Genomic DNA, 25243 nt, shown 5'->3' on the forward strand with positions numbered 1-25243 from the left:
CTGCAGCACTGATGAACATGGCTCCTCAGAAAGCAAAAGGGATGCTTCAGGCAATGAATGGCATGCTCTTTTCTGCAGTCTGCCTGGCACATTGCTGAATCTTTCTGTAACAATCTTTACCACCTTGCTGTGGTCTAGGATCAGTAATGAGGGGGGATTCTGGTGGAAAAATACTTTTTTTCCCTGCAGCTTTCTTTTTTCATCCAAAATACAGATGCTTACCTTCTTAAAGTGAAGGCATCTCTGCCTGGAGACAAAAAGGGACTGAGGAAATCCTCGTGTGCAATTTTAAGTGAATGCATTGCTAATAGTTCAGCTTCCCTTGCAAAGATTCCCCAGACAAGGGTGGTCATGGGGCAGTTGAAGTGAGGAGGTACCAGCTGGGGCGTTTTCTCACCAGTCAGCGGTCTCAGAGCCTGTGAGACCACAGCCTAACCTGAGAGATCCCATAAAAGAGCCTCTGCAGGATGGCCTCCTCCTCGTGTCAGGGTATGGGAGACGTAACGTGCTACCTGTGGCCAGGGGCTGTCTCCACCAAGGCTGTGATGGCAAGACCCCATCTGAGGTTGTCCCGTGCATGTTTTACATCAGCTCCTGACAATCCGCTCCATGCTGTGACTTGTGTTTGAAACATCTCACAGGAAAAGTAGCACAGCCCTTTGGGAGAGCTGCTCGAGCAACAAGGCTCTGGCTGAAGGCATCTTGAGGAGCAGCTCCTGCACCCTCCCCAGCACCCCGCTCTCCACCGCGGGCTAGAGATCACACATTTCAGATCATCTGCCTGACGCTAAAAAGACCAGCGATCGATGCACCCTTTGCTGACAGTGGCAGACAGCACCAACAGGGGAGGATCATACCCAGCCTTTTGTATCTGCTCTCAGTGAAAAAACATCCCTTACCTGTGCCCTCTGGGAGACATGCTAGAAGATGGGGGCTGAGGCAATGAAAGCAAGTGGAAGAAAGGAGAACAAGTTTCTTTGACCAGCACCAGCTTGACATTTTTCCAACTCACTTTTTACAGATGAAAGGGAGGGTGGTAAAGAAGAAGAAAGCATGAATGCAGGAGGAGAAGGAGGCAGAGGAAAAAAAAGATCAAAGAAAAGGTGAAACAGGCAAAAGATGCTTCCAGTGGTGCTGAGACACTTGTCTGCACCCCTACACCAGCTCCTATCTGTCCTAAAGCACAAGAGCAAAAAAAAACAGCAGGATTTCTGGCAAACTAGATATATAGTCTAAAAAGCGTAAAGATTGGTAGAAAATGTTGAGTTAAAAGCCTGTGGTTTTAGTGCACAAGAAGTGGGATGGTGTGCGAGTGTGTCAGCACTTGAGCTGAGGAAAGAAAAGTGGCCACACATGGAGATCACAGAGGAAGGGATTGCAACGGGTCTCAGATAAGCCTGAACCAGGAAATAGAAATTTCTCAAAGTGTAACTGGGGAAAGGCAGGAAAAGCAAAACCCAGTGCAATGTCAGCCAGGTGCCAGAACTCCCAGCATGGCCCAGGGACTGGCTGCATCACGCAAGCACAGGGAGGAAGGGTGGTGAAGCCGGGGCAGGGTGAGTACCCGGGGTGAGGAATAGAGGTGGGTTCCCTCTTCATCACTCCTTTCAGTGCCCAACACACTCGGTGATGGGGACAGTTAATCAAAAAAAAAGCAGAGAATACACAAGAGGCTGAGAGGTACTATGTAAAATGCATCTGGGAAGAAAGCAAACACAGCATAGGTATATTCCCTGGGGTGGAATACACCAGAGAACTGAGGACAGCAAAGCAGAGCCCTTGGGATTTATAGCCCTACCTTGGCATGCTTTGTATGGGGAGCAGGAGATACCCGGGAGGATCCACAGCAGAAGCAGCACCAGCCTTGTGTTAAGGATGGCAGCAAGCACCGCTCCAGGCTAGGGAGATTTTTTTCCCCAAAGAGATGCTCATTCCAGCACTTCAGAATCACAAACTAACATTTTTATGCTTTTATTTTTTAAATTTTTTTATAGTTCTCCTATGAAGATCAATTAAACAGAGAGAAAACAGACAGTGGACAGATTTCATCCTGTCATTGTAGCTTAGCCCTTGCTTCCCCATCTTCCAGCAGTTCTCGCTTTGCAGAGCGCTTGGTGCTGTTTCCCTAACGTGTTTATAGCAGCCCTACAGGGCTCCCTCTCCCCACACAGACACCACACACTCTGGCTCTCCCTTGCCCATCCCAATTCCCTCTGCTTGGCTCCTGTGTGCCTTATCTCATCACCTCGGGTCAGACCCTTGCCCCGGGCCTGTGCTGCGCTGTGTCAGTGCCTCCCCAGCTCAGCAGGGCACAGCAGCACCGCAGGAGCACCCCAGTGCTCCCAGCTCCTTGATGCAGCCCTGTGCTGCAGTTATAATTCCCTGGGTTTCCCATCCTTGCTGCAGTGCTACAGAGTCCTCTGGCTTTCCCCTTCCAAGCTCTCTTGCAGCACTCGAAGTCACCCATTGTCTTTAAGGTGCCCCATTTTTTTTTTCCTTTCCCCTTCCCACTTCCTATTTCTACTCCCTTTTAGGAGGCAATAGCAAGGGAAATGCCACAGGAAAGCTTCCAGCTGGGCTGCCCTCACTTCCATGTGTGTGCGTGGGGAGGGAGGAAGGAAGAGATCAAACTTGGAGGCATTCGTGGCTGTTGTGCTGCGAAGAAAATGAGCAAGAAAGAGGTGACCGAAATGTCAGGCCACATGCTCAAGAGATCACCGGGAACCACAGATAGTTGCATCATCTCCGAGAAGAAATAAATGACAGCCTGCACCAGATTATAGCATGAAAACATTGACACAAAGAGAATTAATGTCCTTGTAACTGGACCTTGGCCTCACACACTTCTTCAATGGTCTCTTGCCTGGTGACATTGTGCCGGGTATGATTTGCTCTCTTTGAACACCACATCCGTCCCGGAGACTGTCTACCTCAACGTAGCTGTGAAATATAGGTGATGTAGTGCGTATAAATATTGCAGGGAGACAGGACTCATTTGACAAGTCGGGGCTTGAGAAGGGACTGGAGACGCCGACTCCCAGCCGGAAGGATGGGGCAAATCTGTTCTGCAGAAACGGCCTGTGGGGAAGGAAAGCACCCCTTAGCCGCTCCTTTTGACAAGTAGAATCACCGCAGGGCGCGGGTTCTTTATGACAAGTGGATTGCTTACAAGTGTGTCGGGAAGGCTGGCCCACTGTTGTGCTTGGAAACTCTATTGTTCTGACTGTTATGATTTATTAGGACTCAACAAATAATTATTAATTACCTTATTTAGCAAATGCAATGGTGTACTGAGGTTTTGGCAGTATCTTTTTTTTTCTTTTTTTTTTTTTCACTCATAGTATCCATTGACAGGTGACAGCTTTTTCTAATTATTTATTATCCAGTTATTTTCCTTTCAGTTCAATGGACCATTCACACTCTCTATTTATGGGCTTTTTTTTTTTCCTTTTTGTATTTTTTTAAACTATTCCTTAATTGGATGAGTTCAAAGCTACTTTTGGCACAAATACTATTATTTGCTAAGAGAAAGCTGGGTTGTTTCACATACTTTGGCAGTTTACTTTGAAATTCATTTTTCATGAGCATTTGTGCCAAGGAAACATGAGCATGTGCATTGAAAGTTAGCATAAAAAAAGGGGTGTGAAGCATACATTTCTGGGATTTTTTTTTTTTGAAGACTCATTATCCATATCTGTAATTCAGAGTCGTTCAAACTCCAAGGCATTATTTCATAATCAAATGAGAATCCCCGAAAAAAAAAAATACGAGAAAGGCTATGAAGCGCCCCCAAAATATCCTTATCTTAAAATGAAGAGTGAAAAAAACGAGACTCATGTCTCACTGTTTTTTTTATCACCACTCAGCTTCCTGGATCTGCAAACATCTCCTTGCCTTGTTTCCTTGCGCTGCTGCCAGCCTGCTTTGTGCAGATGGGGACGGTTTTACTTTCCCTGCCCAGTGTCAGCTCCTGCTTCTCCCCATGCCCTGGCAAAGGGGCTGCTCCTCCTGTCCTCCCGGTGCCGCCCTCCACTCTCCTTCTGCCTGCAGACCCTACAGCCGTGTTGCCAGCACCCACCGTGGGAAGGATCACATCCTTCTCAATGAAGGGCTTACTGAATTAAAAATAGTAATAATAATTATAAACTTGCTCACACCAGACACCTTTGTAAGGTCTTTCCCCGTGCCATCATCTTTGGGAAGGACACCTCGGAGCGTGAAGCCCACGGTTTCTTGGCAAGCGTTGCCTTAGATTGGCTGGGGAGGAGGGGAAAAAAAAAAAAAGAAAAAAGAAAAAAAAAAAAAAGGCAGTTTCAGACTCGCGGCATCCTTACAAGGGAGGAGATAGGGTCCGGCAGGGTCCAGAGGAAGGGGAATTCCCCTGCCCTGCCTGGGAGATGCTGGTCCGGGGGGTGATGCTGCCCTGTCCCAATCGCTGCCTTCCCTCTGCTGCCTTTCGGTACCGCTTTTCTCTGCCGCCGAGCACCGTTTACAACAGGAATAACTGCTTCGTAATTAGCGGCTGTATCTATTAATTGCTTGTTTGTTAGAGCATGACTTAGCAGCCAGCCGCTCTCTGGGCTGTATCTCTCAATTACTGTTATTTTTTATTATTATTTTTTTCTTTAATTACATTTTTATCCAGGTAGCGACGCACTCGCGTGGCGAACCGCCGCCCGCCGGGGGACGCTTTCTTCGGGTGCCGGTGGGGGGGGGGGGGACACCGCCGAGCCCCCACCCCAGCAGGCACAGGGCAGCCCCCGCAGCCCTCCTACAGGGGGGCACAAACTTCTCGGCAAACCTTGTCCCCCCCCCGAAAATCCAAGCATGGAGGAGCCCCCCCCGTCCCCGTCCCCGCCGCCCCCGAGCCCCGCTCCCCAGCACCGGGCTTTTCTCAGCGCGCATCCCTTCCCGGGAGAAGCCGACCTTGCCGGGAGCATCCTGAGGACGGAGGGACCCGGGGCTGGCGGCTGATTTCTCCGCCCGGAGCGAGCCCCTTTCCTCCCCAGCCCTGCGGTGTCGCCTCTAATTGGGCCGGGGCTCGGGGAGGCTCGGGGAATTGGGCAGGAGGCAGGGCTCTGCCGGAGCACGGCTGCTTTAATTGGCTCGGATTTTATTTATTTATTTATTTATTTTTATTATTTTTTTATTTTTTTTTAAAACCGAAGGGGAATGGAATGGTGAAGAGGGGAGGGGAAAAAAAAAAAAAAAAAAACTGGAAAGCCAAAGGGGGAGGAAAACGCGGCGTGCTGGGCAGAGCTGGCAGGCAGGGCTGAGGCGAGCCCGGGGCTCGGTGCCCCCGGACGCCCCGTCGGGGGGGCAGCGGAGCGGAGCCCCCCGGGGCCGCCAGGGGAGCGGGGACGCCGCCGGCAACTTCGTGCTGGGGATCGTCGCCTTTCGGGGCGAGCACCCGGCCGGGAGTAAGCCAACTTCTTGCAGCTCCTCCATCCTCCTCGGCGGCTCCCTTCCAGCTGCAGCCCCCGCTGCTTCCCCGGGGGGGGCTCCGGCAGCCGTCGAGGGGGGGAGCGGCGCGGATCTCCCCGCGGCTGCACAGCACCTGCGAGGCGGGAGGAGCCGGAGAGCGGCGGGGGAGAAGCAGCCGGCAGAGCCCTGCACGCAACACCGGGGAAAGTTTTGAAGGGAGAAGGAGCTGGCAGGCTGGGGAGGAGGAGAGGAGAGCCGGGCTGAGCTGCAGGGCGCCTGCTGGGGCTGCTCCTCGCTCGCTTCTCTCTTCAGGCTGGCTGGGGCGATGCAGTGCAGCTGGGGGAGCTCCTGGGAGACGCTTTAAAAAATAATAATAATAATAAAATCCTGGATTTGATTAATTACAACAATCCCCTCCCCAGAAGATCTGGAGAAGAGGATACCTAGCCCTCCCTCCGCCTTTCAGCAGCTGGCTCCTCGCCCCCCACCCCCCCCCAATTTTTTTTTCCTCTCTTTTTTTTCCCTCCACCTCCTTCTCCTTTCCCCCATTCGCTCGTGGGGCTGCGGCCAGAGCCTCGTCGGGAGGAGGGCGGGCGAGGACTCTCCCAAGTTGGCCCCAGTTGGCAGCACTTCGGGCAGCCCAGGACTCCGGGCAGCGCTCGGCGGCTCCCCCTGCACAAAGGAAACCCCTTCCCGTGGGGGGGGTGGGCAGCGCTGGGCTGGCCCCGACCCCACTCCTGCTCCTGCGGGCTGCCCACTGCCCTGCTCCTTTTCCTGGGCATCCTCGAGCATCCTTGTGAAGGGAGAAGCGGCTCTCCGCTTTCCTGCCCTCCCTGCCTCCTTCTCTTTTCCCCCTTTTTTCTTTTTTTTTTTTCCCCATTTTTTTCTTGTTGCTTTTTAATTTTTATCCCCAGGCGGCTCCGGCGGGGGGGTCCCTTCCTCCGCCGGTGTCCGGAGCGGGGCGCATGGGGCGGCGTTTCGGGAGGTTTTCGCCCGCTCCTCGCTCCCCCGCCGGATGCTGCCTGGGCTCTTTTGGCTGTTTTTCTTCGCCGGCGATGAAGGCGCTGCCTTGAAGATGGAGATGATCTGTTTTTTATTCCTGTCTCTGGTGCCAGCCTACAGCAGGGGACAGGGGGTTTACGGTAAGGGGCGGCATCGCGGTGGCTGCTCGGAGGGAGGGAGGGGGAAGCGAGGGCGCAGGGCGGCGGCGATGGGATCAAAGTTAAAAAGCACCTGCAGGAGAAAGTAAATGACGCTGCCAACGCTCGCCGCAGCCCGAGCGGAGAGGTTTACGCAGCGATAGGCTTCCCGGAGCCTGTGGCTTCTTCCTAATTCCTCCCCGTAACCCCCGGCCGCCCCGGGGGGGGGACGCGATGCCGGCAGGAGGGGACGGATGCCTCCCCTTCCCCTGCACGGTGCCGGCTCGGCTCGGCTGCCCTCCGTGCTGCCCTGCCCCAAACCCCCCCCCCCCCGATCCCCAGGGCGACCCCCGCCGGGCTCCCCCCTCTCCCTGGGAGCTGCCCTTGCGCCCTGGTAAACTTTGCCCCGAGCTGATGTGGAGCTGCTTGGGGTTTATTTTTATTTTCATATTATTTCTCGGACGGTGGTGGTGCTTATTTTCCCCCCCACAACTCGTTCGTAGGCAGGGTGGCAAATGGCAAGCCCAGAGCAGCAGAGGAGGGCGGGGGGCAGCGGCTGGGGACCCCCCCGTGCCCCCTCCGAGCACCAGCCCTGGGTGGGATGCGCGTGAGCCAGCCCCCAGCCCCCTCTCTTAATTCTGCCTTTCCAGTGTCTGCATTTCCAACACACTGGGAAAAAAAATAAATAAAAGCAACCCCCAAGACTTGCCTCTCCTAACAAGCCGGCTTTATCTTGGCTTGCGACTCAGTTGTGCGTTGCTGTAAAGTCCTTCTGGAAGGCATGCCTCTGCCTCTAACAAGCCCGGCTCTCTGAGCTCTGAAGAGAGACCCCAGTGAGAGAAGCCAGCCCCCTCCTCCCCCTTTTTAACAGCACGCAGCCAGTCTCTTGTGTGAGCCCTGGCAAAGATCAGTTCAGTCTCCCTGGCTATGGGTAAGTCTTTGTAGGTCACTTTTTAATGATGGATTTCTTTAATGGGAACAATCCCTCCTTTCTCTTTGAGGGCTGGGATGTTAATTTGAGTTTAGGTCTGGTTTGTAAAATAACCATTTTTAAATAGAGGGGGTTTTGCTTCCTTTGCTCTTTCTTCCTCCCACTACGTTTTCTCGCAGTCCGCATGTCCAGAGGGAAATGAAGAGCAGAATGAGTTTGTGGTGCAGAAACCTAGTCAAGGCAGGTTATTTAATCCTTGAAACCAGGCAATGTGTTTCTAGCTGAACTTTCTTAATTTTGTCTTAATGTGCTTGCTGCTGAGTAGCTGATGCTGTAGAACGGCCTCTTTGCTCAGGAGCATAGCAAGAGGGACAGAGCTTACACATGGTTTACTTAAATGTGCCTGAAAAGGCTGGCTGTTGTGGGCTTTTTCATTTACTTCCATGAACTTGCATTTGTTAGAGCTGCTGCTGAATCAGATGCTCAGGATAACTTACAGGTGGCTTTCTCTTTTTCTCTGTGAGAGACTGGAGAAGCAGCGTGCAAAACAAAGCCCAGATAGATAGACATGCACTAAAATGACGGCATCTCTGAGTCAAAATGGTACTACTCCCATCTATTCTCTTACTTAACTACGCAGAGGAAAAACCCGCTCTCTCCCTCCTCTCCCCTCCCCTACGTCTTCCAACTATCTGTTGAGGTTGTCGGGAGTCTTAGCACGCAGCCGTCCCTGAGCGCAGCCCAGAGCAGCGTGTTGTGGAAGCAGCACACCGCAAACTTCTGCGGTGACTAATAGTTTTCATTTTGTCTCTCCCAACCCTGCCTTCGGTCCCCCCATCTGCACTGATTTCATGCTTTGTGCAGCCAGCGCTGTTTGGGTGGTAAATTGCTGTTATTGATGGCTCACACAGGACTGGATTGATACCGTTATATTTACAAGGATAACTAAAGCGGGATTAAAAATCAGTCCTACTGCCCCGCTGCTTTGTCTGAAATGTTAGCCTCTCACCGTAGCTTCGAGCTGATCACACTCAGGTGTTCTGTGCTGTGAATGTTGGTCTCGTGTGGCGCTTATGGTGGCAGTTTTGGGAACTCAGGTGTCATGGTTCAGGTCCATTTTTCTGCTTTTGAGGATTCATGGTGATGGGAATAGGGAGAGGCATGTATATTGGTCTATAAATATATTTTACTTTAGTAAATCTGCTAAGATTAAATCAGATTAAACTAGATAAAGTATCCATGTGATGTACTCTTTAAATAATACACCCACATGGACGCACACAAAAGACCTCTGTCTAGGAGAGTGAAGTTGTTGGAGAGGTTTATTGAGATGAATGGTATAAATAAAATGTGTGTAAGGGGGTTGCTGGGAAAGAAGCTTTCGCAGTGGAGGTGCGATTTAATTAGGAGTCAAGGTGCTTTTAGCCTGCTACCTGAAGAGGCTTGTTATATAAATTGGCATTTGTTGTAATGACTGAAGAGTGTCTGAAACCCTCTTCTCATTAGCTGATCCCATCCCTTCAGCCTTGTTTGTTGAAATAAGACAAAGCTGGCCTGACACGGGAGGCAGCTCAGCAGGCTTAGCCTTTCGTGGTGCCCCATTTCCCAAACTCTGTGTGCGCCTGTCAGTCCCGGTGCATTACTGCTGCCGGTCAAGATAAGGAGCAAGCAGTAACCAATTTATAGGAAATGTCATAATTTGGAGGGAGAGAAGAGGAGGTAAGGGGGAAAGGGGTCCTGACCTCCCATGTTTCAAGTTATCGGTGCTTAAAGGCTATATATTAGACTGAAAGGGGAGGGTAGAGAGGGTTTCCAAAGCGATGAGCACGCCTCTTGCTTCCTCGTCAGCCTTGCAGACTCCAGAACACACTTAGCTCTGATTCAGGGTGTGCCCAGGGCTGCTGCTTTGCTTACTCCATGTGTAGCGTATAATTAACATTTCTGGGGTGTCTGGCAGCTAGCCCAGTCCAGATGATCAGCAGCAGCCTTTTTTTTTGGGGCAGGATAAAAGAGAGCGGGCTGTTTTGTCCCCTGCCTCTCGTAATTCACCTGCTGAAAAGGCGTCTGAGAAGCCTTTCAGGAATGGTCGTGGCAGTGTGCGATGAGGGGCTGCAGCAAGGCAAGGGACAGGGAATAAAAGGAAGGCTTGAGCTGGGCAGCAGGGAAAGCTGCCTGGCACGGAGACTGGGGGGCTTGGATGGGCTGTGGTGCTTCAGATACTTAAAACTGGTGTGAGTGAAGCACATACAGAGTAGTCCTGGCCTCTGAGGTTGGGGATAAATGACCCCATAAAGCCCTTTCTTTAAAGAGACACCATCACACTGAATCACCTCTGAGGTGCCACTGCAGGCAGGCAGAAAATCTAGCGGGAGAATGTTTTCTTGTGCCTGCAACAGGGGAGTGTCATGGTAAAACATATCCTAGGTTTAGGCCATAAACATCCCCACTCTTTCATTTCATGTCCACATGACAAGATTTGTTTCCTGCTCCTCTTACCTGTGAAGTAAAAGCCTCTCCTCCTGGAGCTTTCAGTGCACCACCGCTCAAGCGGGGTGTCTCAGCTCACACGTGTGACTTTGCTGCCAGTTTCGGAGGGAGCAGGCACACTCTAGTGTTAACCTTGAGCCTGGTGGCATGGATCTGTCCCCCTCCACTGCCTCTCACTACCTGTTTTGCCAGCAGGAGCAGGGGGCCAGGCAAGTAGCTCCTCAGTTTTCTTGTTGTTATCCCAGTGCTCCCCGTGCCCTCTGAAATGAGTGAGAAAATTGCTGGCTAAAGCAGCAACGGAGCTGGCTCCTGTCAGCCCCTGCTTGGCTGATCCTCCCTGGAAAAGGGGATGTATGAGCACAGCAGTACTCCAGACATCTATGTACGAGTGTGTATATGCATCTTTTATGTATAAAACATATGCAGACACACATCTTCCCCTGTGGGCTCAGCCATTTCTCCTTGTTGTCCAGCCCTGAAATCTGTGGCGACTCGCTGTAGCCTTCCCATCACAGGTGTTTTGTAACTGGAAGGCTACACCTAAAGGCTGGCCTGCTCCAACATTTGCGTAGTTCTCTGGCAGCTCTTTAAGTCCAAGACATTACATTTAGCCAGCCCTGTGCTCCAGCATGCCTTGGCATCCTCCAGCTGTAGTGCGTCAGACTCACCCTCCTGACACCAGAGCCTTTGTTTATAGGTCAGGTCAGTAGCTTCACACACCAGATAAACCCTCAATTGACTTTAATATGCAGTACTAGAAAACTGACATTATCTTCTTGACAGGTTGTTTGCAACTTTGCTGGTAGAAGTCAAAATATTTCACTATAGGTGTCACCAGAAACCACCATCCTATGCTAATTTTTGTGGGAACATGAAGACAGATGTTGAATAATTTGACATGAGCAGCACAGCTTTTAAAATTATCACCATGTCAGCTTTGCACTGGATTTATCTTGTGGTTTTTGTTTGTTTTTTTTTTTTTTCCTTCTTTTTAGTTATATATATTTCAGATGATTTTAAGAGATAGGGGAGGGATATGCAGTAAGTGACTCCCTGTAAGTGGAAAATGCAGCTGAGGATGGCCTTGGAGGTTTAATAGTCAGACAGCAATTCAGTAGTGGCAATGAGGGATGCTGTGCATCTGGGACTGCTGTTCTTATTTTTAAATAACAAGACAGAGAGACTTCCATGCTGGAGACTCAGAGATCCTGTGACACTTCCCATCAGCCAGAAGCCTTAGTGTTTTGCCCATGTTTTGACTGGAGTTATTGCTGTTCTGCTTTCTTGAGTAGTGCGGTTTCAGGCTTCCATTCCCTCCATACATACATATCGTGCTCTCTTGGTTCATTAAGTGTAGTCGATGCCTATGAGTCTTGCTTGCACAGCTATGGCTTCTTTGGTGAGGGAAGAACTGAGGGGTAGGGCAAAAATCGCACTGTGACCAATTTCTGTGTGCTGGTGAAAGCAGTAGAGCCGGGTGCATTTCTACTAGTGAAAGGCTGCCTGGTGGGGTGTGCTCTGCTCCTCTGGTGGAAGTCCTCTGAACCCTACCTGCAAAGGGTTTCTTTAGGTGGCATTAGGTAAGGCAGCAGCCTGCGTAGCTCTGCAGAGAGAGCTTAGTGGTGAAGTTCTCACCATGGTAGATAAGCGTTGGTGGGTTTTGTGCTAAGGGATTGCTGTGTTGTGCCCGCAGAGGGGGCTGTGTTCTGCTGTGGAGAAGCTGGGTGTTCGGCTTATGATGGGCTCTTTCCAGGAAAAAAAAAAAAAAAAAAGTGGAAAACATGGTTTATGGTCTCAGAGATGCAGCAGGTACCTGCATCTGGTAATACACTAGGAGTATCTTTAGGCTATCCTTAGCAGCTAAGGTCTTATCAAAACTATTAAGAAAACTTTGTTTCTAGTCTCAGGCAGTCAAGGTGGGCACATCAAGTGCTCCCATCCTGGTCACCTTCTGCTTCTCATCAGCTGCTGGCTTGAATTCAGACTGGGAAAACGTGCCAGCATCCTCCTGGCTTGCGGAGGAAGGAGGAGAGGGCTGTGGGGTACCGGCGCTGTGCAGCAGAAGGCAGATCAGGCAGGGCTCTGGGATCGACCGGAGACAGCGATGTGCTGTGAAGAGGTGGGAGAAGGGAGTGCATGTTTCATGTCTCTGTGCCTGTGTTTAATGGGGAGATCTCTCCTCTGTCAGGATCCAAAGCACTCGCTTTGAAAAGGAAACAAAGCTTTCATCTGCCCTTTACTTGGGGGAAAGGGTTGAAGGAACAACAGAGGTTTATTTTTATAGCCAAGCGCTAGCTCAGTGTTTAAAAGAAGAAATTAAATGTGTGATACCCCGTGGAGCTGGTGATCAAAAACCGCTGCATTAAAGATCTGGGAAAGAACTTCAGAACTGGAGCCAGGAAAGGGAAATCCTGGGCATCTCTGATCGTGGTGCAGCAAAAGCAGAGCCAAGAAGAGGTTTTACCAACGGGACAGCCGGGCCACGACCCGCTTGGTGGCTGAGTTATCAGGCCAACACCGGGGCGTTTCTTGGAGCAGAGGCTCCCACTCCCCACTTGCTTTCCTGCCCCCTGCCCACGGAAGGGCAGCCCACAGGTCTCAGCCCAGCTGTGCCACGTCTGGCCAAGGGGATGGGGATGGGGCACATCTGGCTGGGGGGACACAGGGCATGTCTGGGTGGTGGGGATGTGCCCGGCAGGGGGAGGCTTTCCAGCACCTTGGGGTGCCACGGCTTCGATGAAAGAAAAGCTGGTGGAGACGGGGCACTGGGGAGTGACCCCACAGACATGTGTGGGGTCTGCTTTCTGGCATGGACACCGCAGCCACCCAGGTGGGCTTGGGGAAAGGGCAGCCCAGTGCTCCCACTGGCTCTGCCCACCAAGAGCAGCACCTGGGTTGGAGCCGCTCCTTCCCTTTTGTCAGCTCTGGCTGCTCGCTTGCTTCTGTACAAATCTCGTTTGTTTTAGGGTCTGAAGTTCTATCACACAGTGTCCCAGCAGTTCATGATCCTATTTTTCTTTTCCCTTTCAGGAGTATCTCATTGTCAATTTCCCATAAAAGATCATACAATAAATAAGTGCAGGCATCTTAAACCCCTAGTTAGCTTTTCAGCCATAGTCTCCATTTCTTTTTTCTTCACATACTTGGGTGATCATGGATTATGTTTTTTTTGTTTTGTTTTGTTTTTACATTTTCTTTTTTTATTTAAAAAAAAAAAAAGAACAACAAGGCTAGAGGAATCTGAACAGTTATGAGGGAAGAGTGATCCTCATGCATAGCTTTCCTCTGGCAGGAGGAGAAAAGATGACAGCGAGGTGGCAGCTGGCTAGCAGTGCCCCTGATGCACCCAGGTGAGCACCCAGGTGCTGTGGTGCTGCCACGAGGCAGCAGAGCTGAGGGTGCCCCAGCAGAGGCTTGTATTGATGCTCATACGTCAGATTTGGCTCTTGGGAAAGTGTGACTTAGGGCTTGGCTCACTGCAACGTTTTCTCCTGAGCATCACGGCTGCCTACAGGGAGCTCTTTGTGCACCAGTGTGCTGGCTGCATGATATCCCAGGTCAGCTTCTGATTGTTAATACCATAAGTTTTAATGCCTAAACACTCTGGTCCAGGTGAAGGGAGATGCCTGAAGTAAACAGGGAACTGGTGAAATACTACTGAACACAAATGATTACTTCTTTAAATTTCCTACATGTTTTTCCAGACTAGGCAATCTGGGTGCACCAGCATATGCTTGTATGACTGCATCCTCAAAATCTCGGGAGCTTTATGGTCTCGTAATGTGTAAACTCCTACGAGGAAGACGTTCCCTTTGTACACTCCTGTGGAGCACACTGTGTTCTCAGCATTGTGTTAGTAATGAGCAGCAGTGCAAAGTTATACATCTCAGTGGCTGCAGATGAGGCAGGACAGCCATGGTGGCAGAGTGGCATGGCAGTTCAGTGTCACCTCTGCTGTCCTGCGAGCAGGTCTCGGCTCAGCAGGGCTGCAGACCTGCAGGGAGAGCGGGGAACAAGTGTTTCAAGCAGCAAGCATGGATCTATCCGGTCAGCCTCTCGCTTTCCTGTTGCTCTTCTCGTTCGTGCTGCAAATCACTCGTGGAGGTGCTGTCGGCTGCTATCCTGCTGTACCTCGCATAAGGGAGATCCCAGGGATGTACCAAAAAATCTGGCTGTGATGTGTTGGCTGATGGTGTCTCCACTGTGAATTGTAGCACAGGACAAATGGCTTGCAGACACTTCTGCTGGGTTTCGTGGAAGTGGAAATGATGGCAGTGTGAGGGTAGCAATTGCCAAAGGTGCAGTAAGAACTGTAATTTCTGAAGAAAAATTAGCGCGTGTTGCATAAAGAACCGATATAACACTGAAAGCTAAAGTCAAGCTGTGAGAAAAGCTTTAGGATGTCTGCAGGTGGACATTTAAAACAAGAGGAGATGCTCGCTGTTGCTGCTCCAGTTTCAGAAGGAAATGGTCCTTCACTAATTGGCACAAATTGTTTTAAGATAAATGTGGATGGGGAATCTTTTGCATTTCTTGTGTGCCTTCATGATGAAATAAAAAGGGAAAAGAAATGTGATTCAGACATGTTTGAGAAACATGGCAAAATGGCTTTTGCTTACAGACATCGTTTGACTCACTGGTGTTTGTTCTATACCTTCTGTGGTGGGTAAAGGCAGTTGTAGAATTACAGGGTGAAGAATGACTGTCTCTTGCTAGTTTAATAAATGGATTATTCCAACTCAGATCACCCCTTGAAATAATGGGGATGTGAGAAATCAAGGCTCACAAAAACAACCTGACCTCAGCAGAAGACAGCTGGGGATGCGTGACTGAACTCCCCTGCCAGGCAAGTGTACACGTCTGGGGTGTTAAGTGCTCCAGACCAGCTGAGAGCTTCCTCTGTCGTTGTTAGACCCTGAAAATCATCTCAGAGCACACGAGTAGGATTTCTTGTTAGTTTAGGTGTTTCCCATCACTGTAATATCCATGAACTTCCACCTTTACGCGGCCCCTCTTGTCTACAGTTATTCCACTCTGCCTGTGGGGAAATGAGATGGAGATTAAGTGATTTGCCCTTGGCAGAAAGGAGAATCGAACACCAGCAAAGTTTTAAACATCCTTTTCTATCCAGTAAAGTGCAGCTGGTATTATGTGCGATCCCTGTGGCTGACAGATGCAAGGTAAATACATCCTCAAGAAGGAATAAGCCATTAAGAACAGGTATCTCAGAATTAAGCTGCTTTTTTTTTTTTTTAATTAAAAACAACAAAAACATGTTTGTTTTCCAGTACTAATTTAGCTCATCTTTGTTCACTTGTAAAGGTTTATTTGGGGATATCTTTTAGGGTGTACCAGAAGTTGAGCCTTACTGTACAGCACTGGGGTATAAAGAGGGAAATCTTTCAGACATGGGTACATACGTGTCTCTCTTCTGCTCGAGTCTGCAGGTGGCTTGGAAAATTGCTCTGAGGGTAGTGCAAAGATTGGTTGTGGAATACGTTGATTCATTTGACAGCAATTTAAATTATTTTGCACTTGATCAAAGCATCAAAAAATTAAATTGTATATACATAAAAAGCTGTTTTCATGAGTGGGTGAGGCTAAATAACTTTCTGGCACCAAAGGGAAGGACAAAAACATTGATTATGCCATGAAGGAACAGAGATTTAGGAAGGGGGGGAAAAAGCAGGGGACAATATCATAGGTGTGTTACTGGAGGCATTGTCTGGACCAGAGGAGAAGTAATGGTAACGAGGTCAGAGCTGTGGTTCCAAAGTGAGGCTGGATGCCAGAGCAGCGTGCAGCCTTGAGGAAGGGAAGTCTGAATATTCCAATAAGTTTTATTATTTTAATTACATGCTAAGTCTGTATTCTTGTTTTTCTTACAAGTACAAAGATAGGAAGAAGAAATCTTCAGTGTTTGTTTCCCAAATGCTAACAAAGGCTGAAAGGAATTAGTGACAGCGACTTTTTTTTCTCTTTTGAAAAAGAGATGTTCCTATTATATTTAGAGCAATCAAAATTTTACAAGTGATTTTTTGAGAAGGGGATAATCATGATTAGTGATCAAACAGTTGCTGAACAAGAAGACTTTATCTCTGGCAATGGGGAATCAGAAGAGGGCAGTGGTGTTAGCTGCACATTGGGAAAATCCCTATGTTAAGGTGTTGTGAAAGAGAGTGCCTTGCACTACCTCCACAAAAGAGAAATGCTTAGATATTGGATAGGAAGACAGGAGCTTCCCCATGCTATGAGACAGAGGGATTAGGGGAATGCCTTTGCGAGCACGTTGACTTGAGGTACGTGTACGCTGTGCCTGAGCAAAAGTGGGACTGTATCCTGCGGGCGCGCTCCTGAGCAAGCCTTAAATGAGCTGTTTCAGCTGCTGGTCACAGTGCAGCACTAACAGCGTGGAGCTCGGTCTGGCTCACGATCCAGCTGTTGCTGCAAAACCCTCTCAGGATGCTGCACAGCATGCAGAGCCCCTTGCATCTGAGGTCACCAAACGCTGGGCTCAGCTCCTTGACGAAAACTTTGAGGACGCCTGCACCAGGTTAATGCTTGCTTTTGGACTGCAGAGCAAACAAATATGCTCGAGTCCCACCTGAGCAACCGGGTAGAGATCCTGTAAACCCAGCTTTGTCGTGGGGTGTAGTTTGAAGCTTGAGGCTGTAGCAGCTTTGCTAGCGCACTCCAGTGATTGCTAACTCTGGCAAGACAAATGCCACAGTTGTTCTTGCTCTGTGGTATCTGTCAAGCAAGCAGAGCTTGCAATGCGAGAGTGCAGGTTGCCTTAATGCAGCTTGCTGTTGTGAAAGCAAAGCTCTGGGCAACAGGTCTAAAATTAATCTTCAATTTATTTTTTTAAATTTTTTTTTTACTTGAAAAGCTATTCTCGAATAGCTCCCTGCAAAGACAAGCCCTGCATTTAACTGTGATTAAGTTTCTAAATTGTTTTTCAAAATGGGATAGTCGAGCTCCTGAAGCACATAGCTGCATCTGAAGACGTTCCCCATAGTAACTAAGCTCCAGCTTTGGTTAAAATAGTGCAATAATAGTTTGTTTTCTGGTTGGTCTAATGATACAGCGGATCAGGACTTTCATCCTTATTCCTGCAGAAAAATGAAATAGACAGTAGAGAATGACTGTTTACTATGATGTGCATGATTAATACCATAAATCTTTCATGTGGGGATGCTGGGTGAAATGAATGAGTATTATCACAATAAATTGAAAGGAGCAGTTTGCTACATGTTCGTGTTTGGTAATCAGGCTTGAAACATGATGTAAAAGGAGAAATTAGCCAAAGTTTACGGTGGCTATCAAAGCTCAAAAGCACTCTGTGGCATTCGCTAAGCCTTGGCAAATATGACATGCTGATTTTTGCAGATCACAATGAGCATATGTACCTACTTGTGGCTGATGGTTATTCCAAGTGGCCAGCAGTAGTGTGTGCGCTATTTGACAAACCGTTCTGCTTCTCAGATTATTATGGAGACATTTCAAAGTATGTTTGCAGCATATGGCTTGCTTAAGATCGTTTTAGCTAAGAGACGTTCGGTAAGACACAGTAAATCAGCTGCTTATCACTCCGCTTCCGAGGGGTCAGCAGGGCATTTTGTACAGACACTTAAAAGAGCAGTAGAGAGAAACGAGGAGCGAGGCCCTCAAAGTGGCATTGCAAACTTTCTTTCCTCGCGTAGGTCAGCAGTACCAAGCAACACACTGAACAGCTCCAGCAGAGCTAATAATAAACAGGGTTTTAATTTAAGAATTGCATTCAATTATTTCAAAGCAAGTCTAGAAGCAGAGAGTGAGGAGGCTGGGGGAAGGAAACATCAGTGTGAGCTGTTTGCTTGTTAGGCCTAAATAAAAGCTTTGCAGAAGAAGGAAGCAGGGGAAGGTGCTAAAAAGTACCAGGATCTGTGATGTGCTTGTTGAGGTAGACAGGGAAATGAGAAGGAAATGTGTCTAGCTATTGCTAGATTTAAAAAGAGAGAAAAGAAATTGATGCTGTTGACGGTGTGTAAATTCTAGGAGTGAGAATATTTCTCTCTTTCATTGCCCTCATGATAATACCCGTGACATTGTTGCTGTTCAAAATGAAGGATTGGAAGAGCAAGTGAGAAGTGCTGTCTCCAATAGGCGGGAGTCTTGCTGAAACAGGCTCACAGATCTCCCGGAGGGTGGGAGCTGTTATATTAGGGTCAGGGAAAAGGGGGCTGCTCTTAGCACCACCACCCCCCACAAGAAACGGGAGGATATAATGTAGATTGTGCATATATGCTCTTATAATCCTTTTTTTCTTTTTTTTTTTTTAAGGCCCTGTATGCTTTGTGACAGGGAAGAGCTGTTGTCTATAGGGAACAGTTTTAGGTAACACTGAGGATGGAGCCCAAATCCCAGGATGCTACAGAATAGGCAAGAGCTTGTAATTTAGAGGCTAATTTGTAGAACCTATTCTGATTTCTTTTCGCTTTTTTCTTTTTTTTTTTTCTAATCTAGTTAAAGTCATTGTAATTAGTCTTTAAGGCATATTTTTCTGATTACATTTTTTTTTATATGTATAAGCTCTTATTTCTTACGTGGGTTTTGTCACACCTGCTTGCCGTACTGGTACTGTGAGCTTTCTACTTGTTAGCCCAGAAGGGAACAATACAGCTTATAGGCGTATGAGCAGGCAGCCATTGTGCCTTCGGCATTGCCATTAGCAAAAGAAAAAAAAAAAAAGTTGGCCAAACTCATTTCAGCATCTTACCATTTGGCTAGGAAGAATGATTGTGCTTCTTCAGCTTCTCTGTGAAAGCAGACGTTAGAAGGAAAAATAAAATCTTAGAGGAACTACTGGGTATCGCTTTCCTGGCTACAGTTTTTTTTGGCTCTGCTGTGCTACTCATGTAGATGGTGTTTTAATTCTAAGTGAGGGGAGTTGAATCTAGATGAGCTGTTCCTCTGGTAAAAATGCTGGCCTGAAATGCTGCACATAATGGCTTGGATCCTGTCTCTGTCAATCTTCCTTTCTGATTTTTTTCAAGACTTCAGTGGAAGCCAAGCATGTTAAAATAAATAAAATAAACCTTAAAACAAACCACAAGAGATGCCATGTCTGTTAGTTTCTCCTGGTCTTCTGCTTGTGTGAATAGAAGGTGGTGTCATTTGTCTGCCTCATGTTTTGAAAATAAAGCTGTTGGCTTCAGTGAGGTGTCTCCAGCTGGATGAGAAGGGAGGGCACAGACAGGCAACCTCAGTTTCTGTGTAGTAGTTGAGTTTTTCAGTGATGTGATATCCACCCCCATCCTCCTTGTCCCCCCATCAGCATTAAATTTTGACTCAAGACTTTTGTAGTCCTGTGGTAGTTTCCACTTCGATGCATTGGGGAGCATCCTTTCATTGATGGCTGGTTGCTGTGGTCACTGTGCTGCTGCCACTCTCAAGCAGCTCCTGAGCTGCCTTCAGCAAGATGCTGCTGGAGAACCCATGTGTGATCTAAGTGCAGAAAATCCCCGTGTGTGAACCTGCTTCATAAAGCAGGAGGATGCTTGCTTTGTACAGTGTGCAATGCCTTAGGCTAGCCACATAAAATGCTTCTACGGAGCCAAGCTTTGTAGCCAGGGTTTTCTGGACCTATTGTCTGAGATGATGGCTTCTTTAGAGGGTTTCCTCATTTCTATGGATGTGGAAAGTGTCCAGATACTTTGGTTTTAAAATCCACTGCTATGGATGATTTAGATTATGCTTCTGTTTATTCCAGAGTGGGATAATTCCTATTATATTGAAGTATAGTTCAACTCTCAGCAAGTCATGCCTCTGTTTTCATTGGCTAATCTTGGAATGATGGGAAAAACAGTATTTCTTATCCCAAATATTTTTGTCCTTTTTGTCCAGCATGTGATATTATTTGTGCGCCCTTTCCTAGAGACTGCAGACCTGTCACTCTAAGTGAATTTGGGGTAGCTGAAAAGAGTAGTTTTCCAGCCTTTGCTTTTCAGCAGGATTGTTGTGTTAGCTACAGAAAGGAAAAATTCCTCTTTTCCTTAATTGCACTATACTTGGCTGAGACCATTTTTCCTTGCCTTTGTCACCTACATTTATTCCCTAGCTCATCTGGTGGCCTTAAAAAGTACAGCTAGAAGGAAGGGACATAAATAGAGCTAGTGTTCAGGATCTCACTCAGGTTTGGAGATATGTGCCTCGTGGTGGGGAGTCTTTGTTCCTTTGTCCCGCTGTCTTCCCGCTGCCTCTTCTCTTTCATTGGTTCCTGGTGTTTCACCTTCAGAATCCTAGCTGTATTCACTTTGCTTAAAATAATATTTGTTTGAATAGTAAAAGCTGTATTAAAGGAATGTGTTATCAGCTTAGTTTAGATACACATGTTGGTCCTGTGAGAGACAGCTTTGCAAAGAAAGTCCAACTGTATGCTTTTGCACATAAAATGAGTATGCAATTAAATTCCTGCAAGAGGTCTGCAACTGAAGAAAGCCCTTTTCTCCTGCTTCCTGGCATGCAAATGCCCAAATGCTGCTGCTGCTGCTTCGCTAGGAGTTGCTGTTGCAAGGGAAAACCAAGTGGCATTGAAATCATGCCAGTGATACCTTTATACTGAGCTATAACACTGAAGGCAAACAGCAGCTGGAAGCTTGGTTTGATCTTTCTGTATGAATAAGATTAAGTAGCAGGCATGGTGCTGGTGAGAGCTACTTTCCTGATCCCTTTTCACAAAGCTTTTGAGCAGGTTTGGAGAAGCGCAGAATAACTTCAGCTCCTACTGAAGGAATGGTGACCCAAGAGCTTGACACTACTTAGCCCGTGTCCCTCTCCCTTATTGGGGTATTGGTATACCTCGAAGTGTTTGTGTGTGTGTGACTTGACCAGCTGTGCCTTTAAAGTCTCCATTTGATAGGGCTGAAATTTGCAACTTGACTCTTGTAATTTTTAATCTGGATGGTTGATTGTTACCGAGTTAGACTGGCGGCACATGGCACTTGAGGGGGAGCTTCCCAAGCCCCTGGGGGATGTCCCCTCAGGTATTGCCGTGCATGGCAGTCTGCTGTCCTTCTCCATGTCCTGTGTTTATGGATTGTCTGTGCTGGCTTGGATTCTCTAACACTGTCTCTCTTTGGGTAGGGATGGCAGTGGTACAGCATTTTCTTACCCTCCCTCTGCTTCTTTCTTTGGTCTTTATTCTCTGAACACAGAGAAGATGATTTTTTCTGCTGTGTCCATCTCTTCCCTTTCCTTCCTGGTAATATTTCTCTGAATATTTGTACGTGCTTGGTATTAAAAGTATCATCCTACTGTGGTGAGAACCTAGCCTGGTCGTCAACATGGATAAGGGAGTTTGGAATCAAGGGGCAGCTCCTGAGTCTCTCAGGAACTGTGTGAGGCCTGATGTAAGCTGAGGCAGGGCAGACAGGCTTCAGGGCTGCTTCTGCGGCAGTGCTAACCATCTCTGCTCTTGCATTTGCTTTTCTGATCTGAATGGTCATCACTGTTTCCATTTTAAAAGCAAGAGTGAACTTTCAGTGAACTTTCATTTTCCCTGTCAAGTAGCTTCTGGGATTCCCAGTGCTCCCTCAGTCTGCTTTCCTTTCTGCTTAGAGTCATCTTGGTAGCCTCATACACATTTGCCCCTTCTGTGGGCAAATGTGTATGGCTTCACACACATGAATCTGCCCATGATATCATTAACTTCCTCAAAGCAGGGAACAGACCTTCTTTCCTTCTCCCTTTTCCATTTGTATCCTTTTCTAAGGTATTCTTACCCTGAACTTTCACTTTGAATCTGCCTTTCAGCTCTTCTGCAGGTTTCATTGACGGGACATTCCTGCCTTCTCTGGTTCAGTGTGTGGTGCTCAGGCAAGCACCTGAGGATGGGTGGCTGTGCTGACTTCACAGGCTGGATTTGCTATTAACTTGCCAGAGTAAATGAAAAAAAAAAAGTGTTTCAAGTAGAATAGGAGCTTGTGCTGGGAAATGAAGGGCTGGTGCAGGATGTTCTACTCTGCAGGTGGGATATGAATGCTTGCCCTGTTATGTCCTCAAAAGTCTTACATATGCTGAGCAGTCTTATGCAGTAAATGTATCTGGAAGTTTGGGACCAGTTTTGATAAAGCCATGGTTACAAACCACCTCTGGTTAGAGATGAGGCCAAATAAATGGTTAAAGTATGTTTTTGTCAGCTCTTGTGGAATCACAGACATTACTAATATCTCTACTTTTTTTTTTATTACCTTTTTCTTGAGCAGATATTTTCCCAGATAATCAATCCATCTTTCCATCACCCTCTAGGAAGAAAAGCTGGTTTGGGTATGTTACTGCTCGTGTATTTCTGGGCTAATGTGTCTCCAGGAGTGCTACCCTTCCTGGTGTGAGTGCCAGTTGGGCCAGACTGCTCCTAAGCCCAGTGCTGGCATTGAAAGGAAGCCACAACTCAGCTTCTCCATGTTCTGGGACAGAATAACCTCTAGGCAGAATAACCTGGCACTAAACTCCCCAGGGTGGAGAAAGGAAGCAGTCCCCTCGTGATACTTGTGTGCTTATAGCATGCATTGCTGCTGGATCAGTGTTTTGTGGCTTCCTCAAGTAATTTTTTAGTAACTGTAAAAAAAAAAAAAAAAAAAAAAAAAAAAAACAGAACTTCTACAGTGTCTGGGGATAGCTAGGTTAAATAGAAGCAAGTACCACCTCTTTTGTACCGAAGATGAGGGATTCATTCAACTCTTTTCCACTTAAACTGTAGAGTGACCTTTCTTTCATTCCCGTCCCTCGGGAGCATGTCCCCTTTCATAGCTGGTCTATTCATCTTCTCCAGTACTTGGTGGCTCTCCCCCAGGAGCATGCATGCCTACAGCCTGCAGCAGTGAGGTGTCTTAGGTGAGCAGTGTGGTTGTAGGCTTTGGAACAAGTGCATCGTTCATCCATTTGGGGAACACTGCTTTTGTGTCTCTGATAATCTGTTAGGTTCCCCTGGAATCCCTGCCTGGGGAAAGCGGTGTCATTTTGCATTGTTTTAGGAGCTCTGTGACCACCTTCCCAGAAGCTCTTTCTGGGTTTTATGGTCTTCAAAGGGAAATGGTACAGTAACTCCATAATGGTGAAGAACAACACTATACAAAGAGGGGAGAAGGAAATCCACATTTGTTTTTTAAGGAAAAAAAAGAAAAAGAAAAAAAAAAAGATACCCTACAGATCTCTTGTTGTTTTTTGTTTTGAGACTGAGTTTACATCTAATCTCTGGCATCTTTCCATTCCTTGTATTTTTTTCTTTTTTTTCTTTTTTCCCCTGGGAGATGCTAAGGCCTGGGGATTTAAGCCAACACCAAAATAATTGTAATTGAGGATTTAGTCTGAATCTTGGTGAAAGGACTGACAGAAATTCCTACAGTCTGGACTGCAGCCCAGTTTAGAGGTCTTAAACCATAAAATCCTTTGCTCATCTCTATCAACTCCTGTATTAATGGAACAAAGCTTTAAAAAACAAAACCAAACAAAAGGAAATCAAACATATATTATCAATAAATGCAATGTTCGTGACATTAGTGATTTTGGTTTTTTACCTTGCTTCTACATCTTTACATTGAAATCTGTTAGCTTAAGATGCATGTCTATTTATATCTTCATGTATTTATTATTAAGGTGGTATGACCTCTCTTCCCCCTGGAGGAGACAAGGGCACAGACCAAATCCCCTCTCCTTTGTGGTGCCAGTCTAATACAGTCTTGCCTTGGTTGCTTCAGAGAATAACTGAGGTTGGAAGGGACCTCTGGAAGCCATCTGGACCAGCTGTCTGCTCCAAGCAGGGCTGTTCTGGGGTTAGAGCCAACTTTGAAGTTAAAGCAGATTGCTCAGGACCTCATTCAATTGAATGTTGAGCATCTCCAAGGGTGGAGGAAGGTTCCATAAGCTCTTTGGGCCCATCTACTGCCATTTGACCAACCTCAGTGTGAAATATATATATATATATTTTTAATTATTTTTTTCTAATTGGCTAATGGGAATTTCCTGTGTTGCAACCTGTGGTTTTTGGCATTCTTCCTTTCACCATGCACCTCTGGGGAGAGGCTGGCTCTTTCTTCATCCCCTCATTAAGTAATATCAACATCTCCTTTGTCTTGAGACATGTGTGTGAACAAAAACATTTTTCTCAGCTTTCTTCATACACCATGTGCTCCCCCTGCCTGACCTTCCTGATGGTCTTGCACTGGACTTGATCCGAGATGTAAGTGGTGCTTTCTGGAAGAAACCAGGAAAGATATTTTCTTCAGTGAGATGGTTCTTGCTATGTGGTGCTTATAGAAAGGATTTCTTTGTGGCCTATCCTAATCCTTAAAGTTCGTTGATTAATACTGCTGTAATTAGCACACTCTTGATGTAGCCTGCCACAAAGACTAGCAGAGAAACTGAAGATACACAGGTAGACATTTGTACATTTTTCTATTAAGTGCAACGTGATCTCTGGAAATAACCATATTTAGTGTTCTTCTGCAAGCATAACAAAAAGATTAAACACGCATTGGGTTAGAGATGGTGGAAAATGTCAATAAATTCATTGACTACACACCAGAGGAATAAAAACCTCTGTTTAAACGTGTGTATATATATGTGTGCATATTTAATGTGCTATACACAAATTTTGCAGGGTGTTGGTTGAGGTACCCAGCTCCAGTTTGCTTGATTAGAAAGCAAAGAGTGTCCAGCAGATGTCCTGTGCTGTGCACCTTGTCAGCGTAAGACGGTTGTGTCCCCAGGGTGTAGCAACAAATGAGTGGCTAGGAAGAAAGATGTGCAGTTTCTCAGGGATGCTTTGTAAAGGCAACGTCAGGTCCTGCTCAGACTGTTTAGTTCGAAGCCACTTGCGGTGAGCTAATGTGGCAGGGGCGCCTCATCTCACGTTGGATGCTCTGGGGTTTCTTTGCACTTTGAGTTCTCCATAGGCACCTGGTTGGTGGCTTTGCTTCACAGCATGAAGTGCTGGAGCAGGAAGCTGGAGATTCAGTTTTGCTTTCTCTCTTCATTTGACACAATTGTAGGTGGCACGGGGAGTGGGATGCTGGGGTAGGAAGGAGAAGAAATTATTTTATTCCCACTGAATTTTATCTGGGCAATGTGCCCTATCTGAACAGTTGGTTTGGTAGCATTTTTTTTTTCTAATGTGCTCAGTATCTGTTCTTTTTCTCTGTCTCTTCCCCTCTTGTAGGGCCATTTCCAGATTAGAATGAAATAGGCTTTTAACGAGCAAAAAGAGATTGGGAAGATGGTAAGG

The 25243-nt window shown here is 47.2% G+C and overlaps 1 protein-coding gene and 1 long non-coding RNA gene across 6 annotated transcripts in view; one reads left to right on the forward strand and one right to left on the reverse strand.

The window, feature by feature from the left end:
- Window positions 1–2942: 2942 nt before the first annotated feature.
- On the reverse strand, window positions 2943–7394 carry LOC308193058. Of its 2 annotated transcripts, none has more exons than XR_013949335.1 (3): window positions 7273–7394; window positions 4927–6540; window positions 2943–3078 (listed from the first exon to the last, which is right to left on the reverse strand). It is a non-coding gene; the product is annotated as an uncharacterized lncRNA (long non-coding RNA). The 2 variants fall into 2 exon arrangements; XR_013949336.1 differs by lacking the exon at window positions 2943–3078 and adding an exon at window positions 4151–4257.
- MDGA1 (MAM domain containing glycosylphosphatidylinositol anchor 1) overlaps window positions 6434–25243 on the forward strand; it is a 134441-nt gene continuing 115631 nt past the window's right edge. For 3 of the 4 annotated variants that reach the window (XM_080587260.1, XM_080587261.1, XM_080587262.1), the window contains exon 1: window positions 6434–6566. In XM_080587260.1, coding sequence (XP_080443386.1) covers window positions 6440–6566 — 127 coding nt within the window. In that variant the 5' untranslated portion in view covers window positions 6434–6439. Of the gene's footprint in view, window positions 6567–7440; window positions 7495–25243 lie in introns of those variants that run through there. The other variant, XM_080587263.1, reaches the window with a different exon arrangement.

Source organism: Anser brachyrhynchus (assembly GCF_964034855.1).
Source record: "Anser brachyrhynchus genome assembly, chromosome: 3".
NCBI lineage: Eukaryota > Metazoa > Chordata > Aves > Anseriformes > Anatidae > Anser > Anser brachyrhynchus.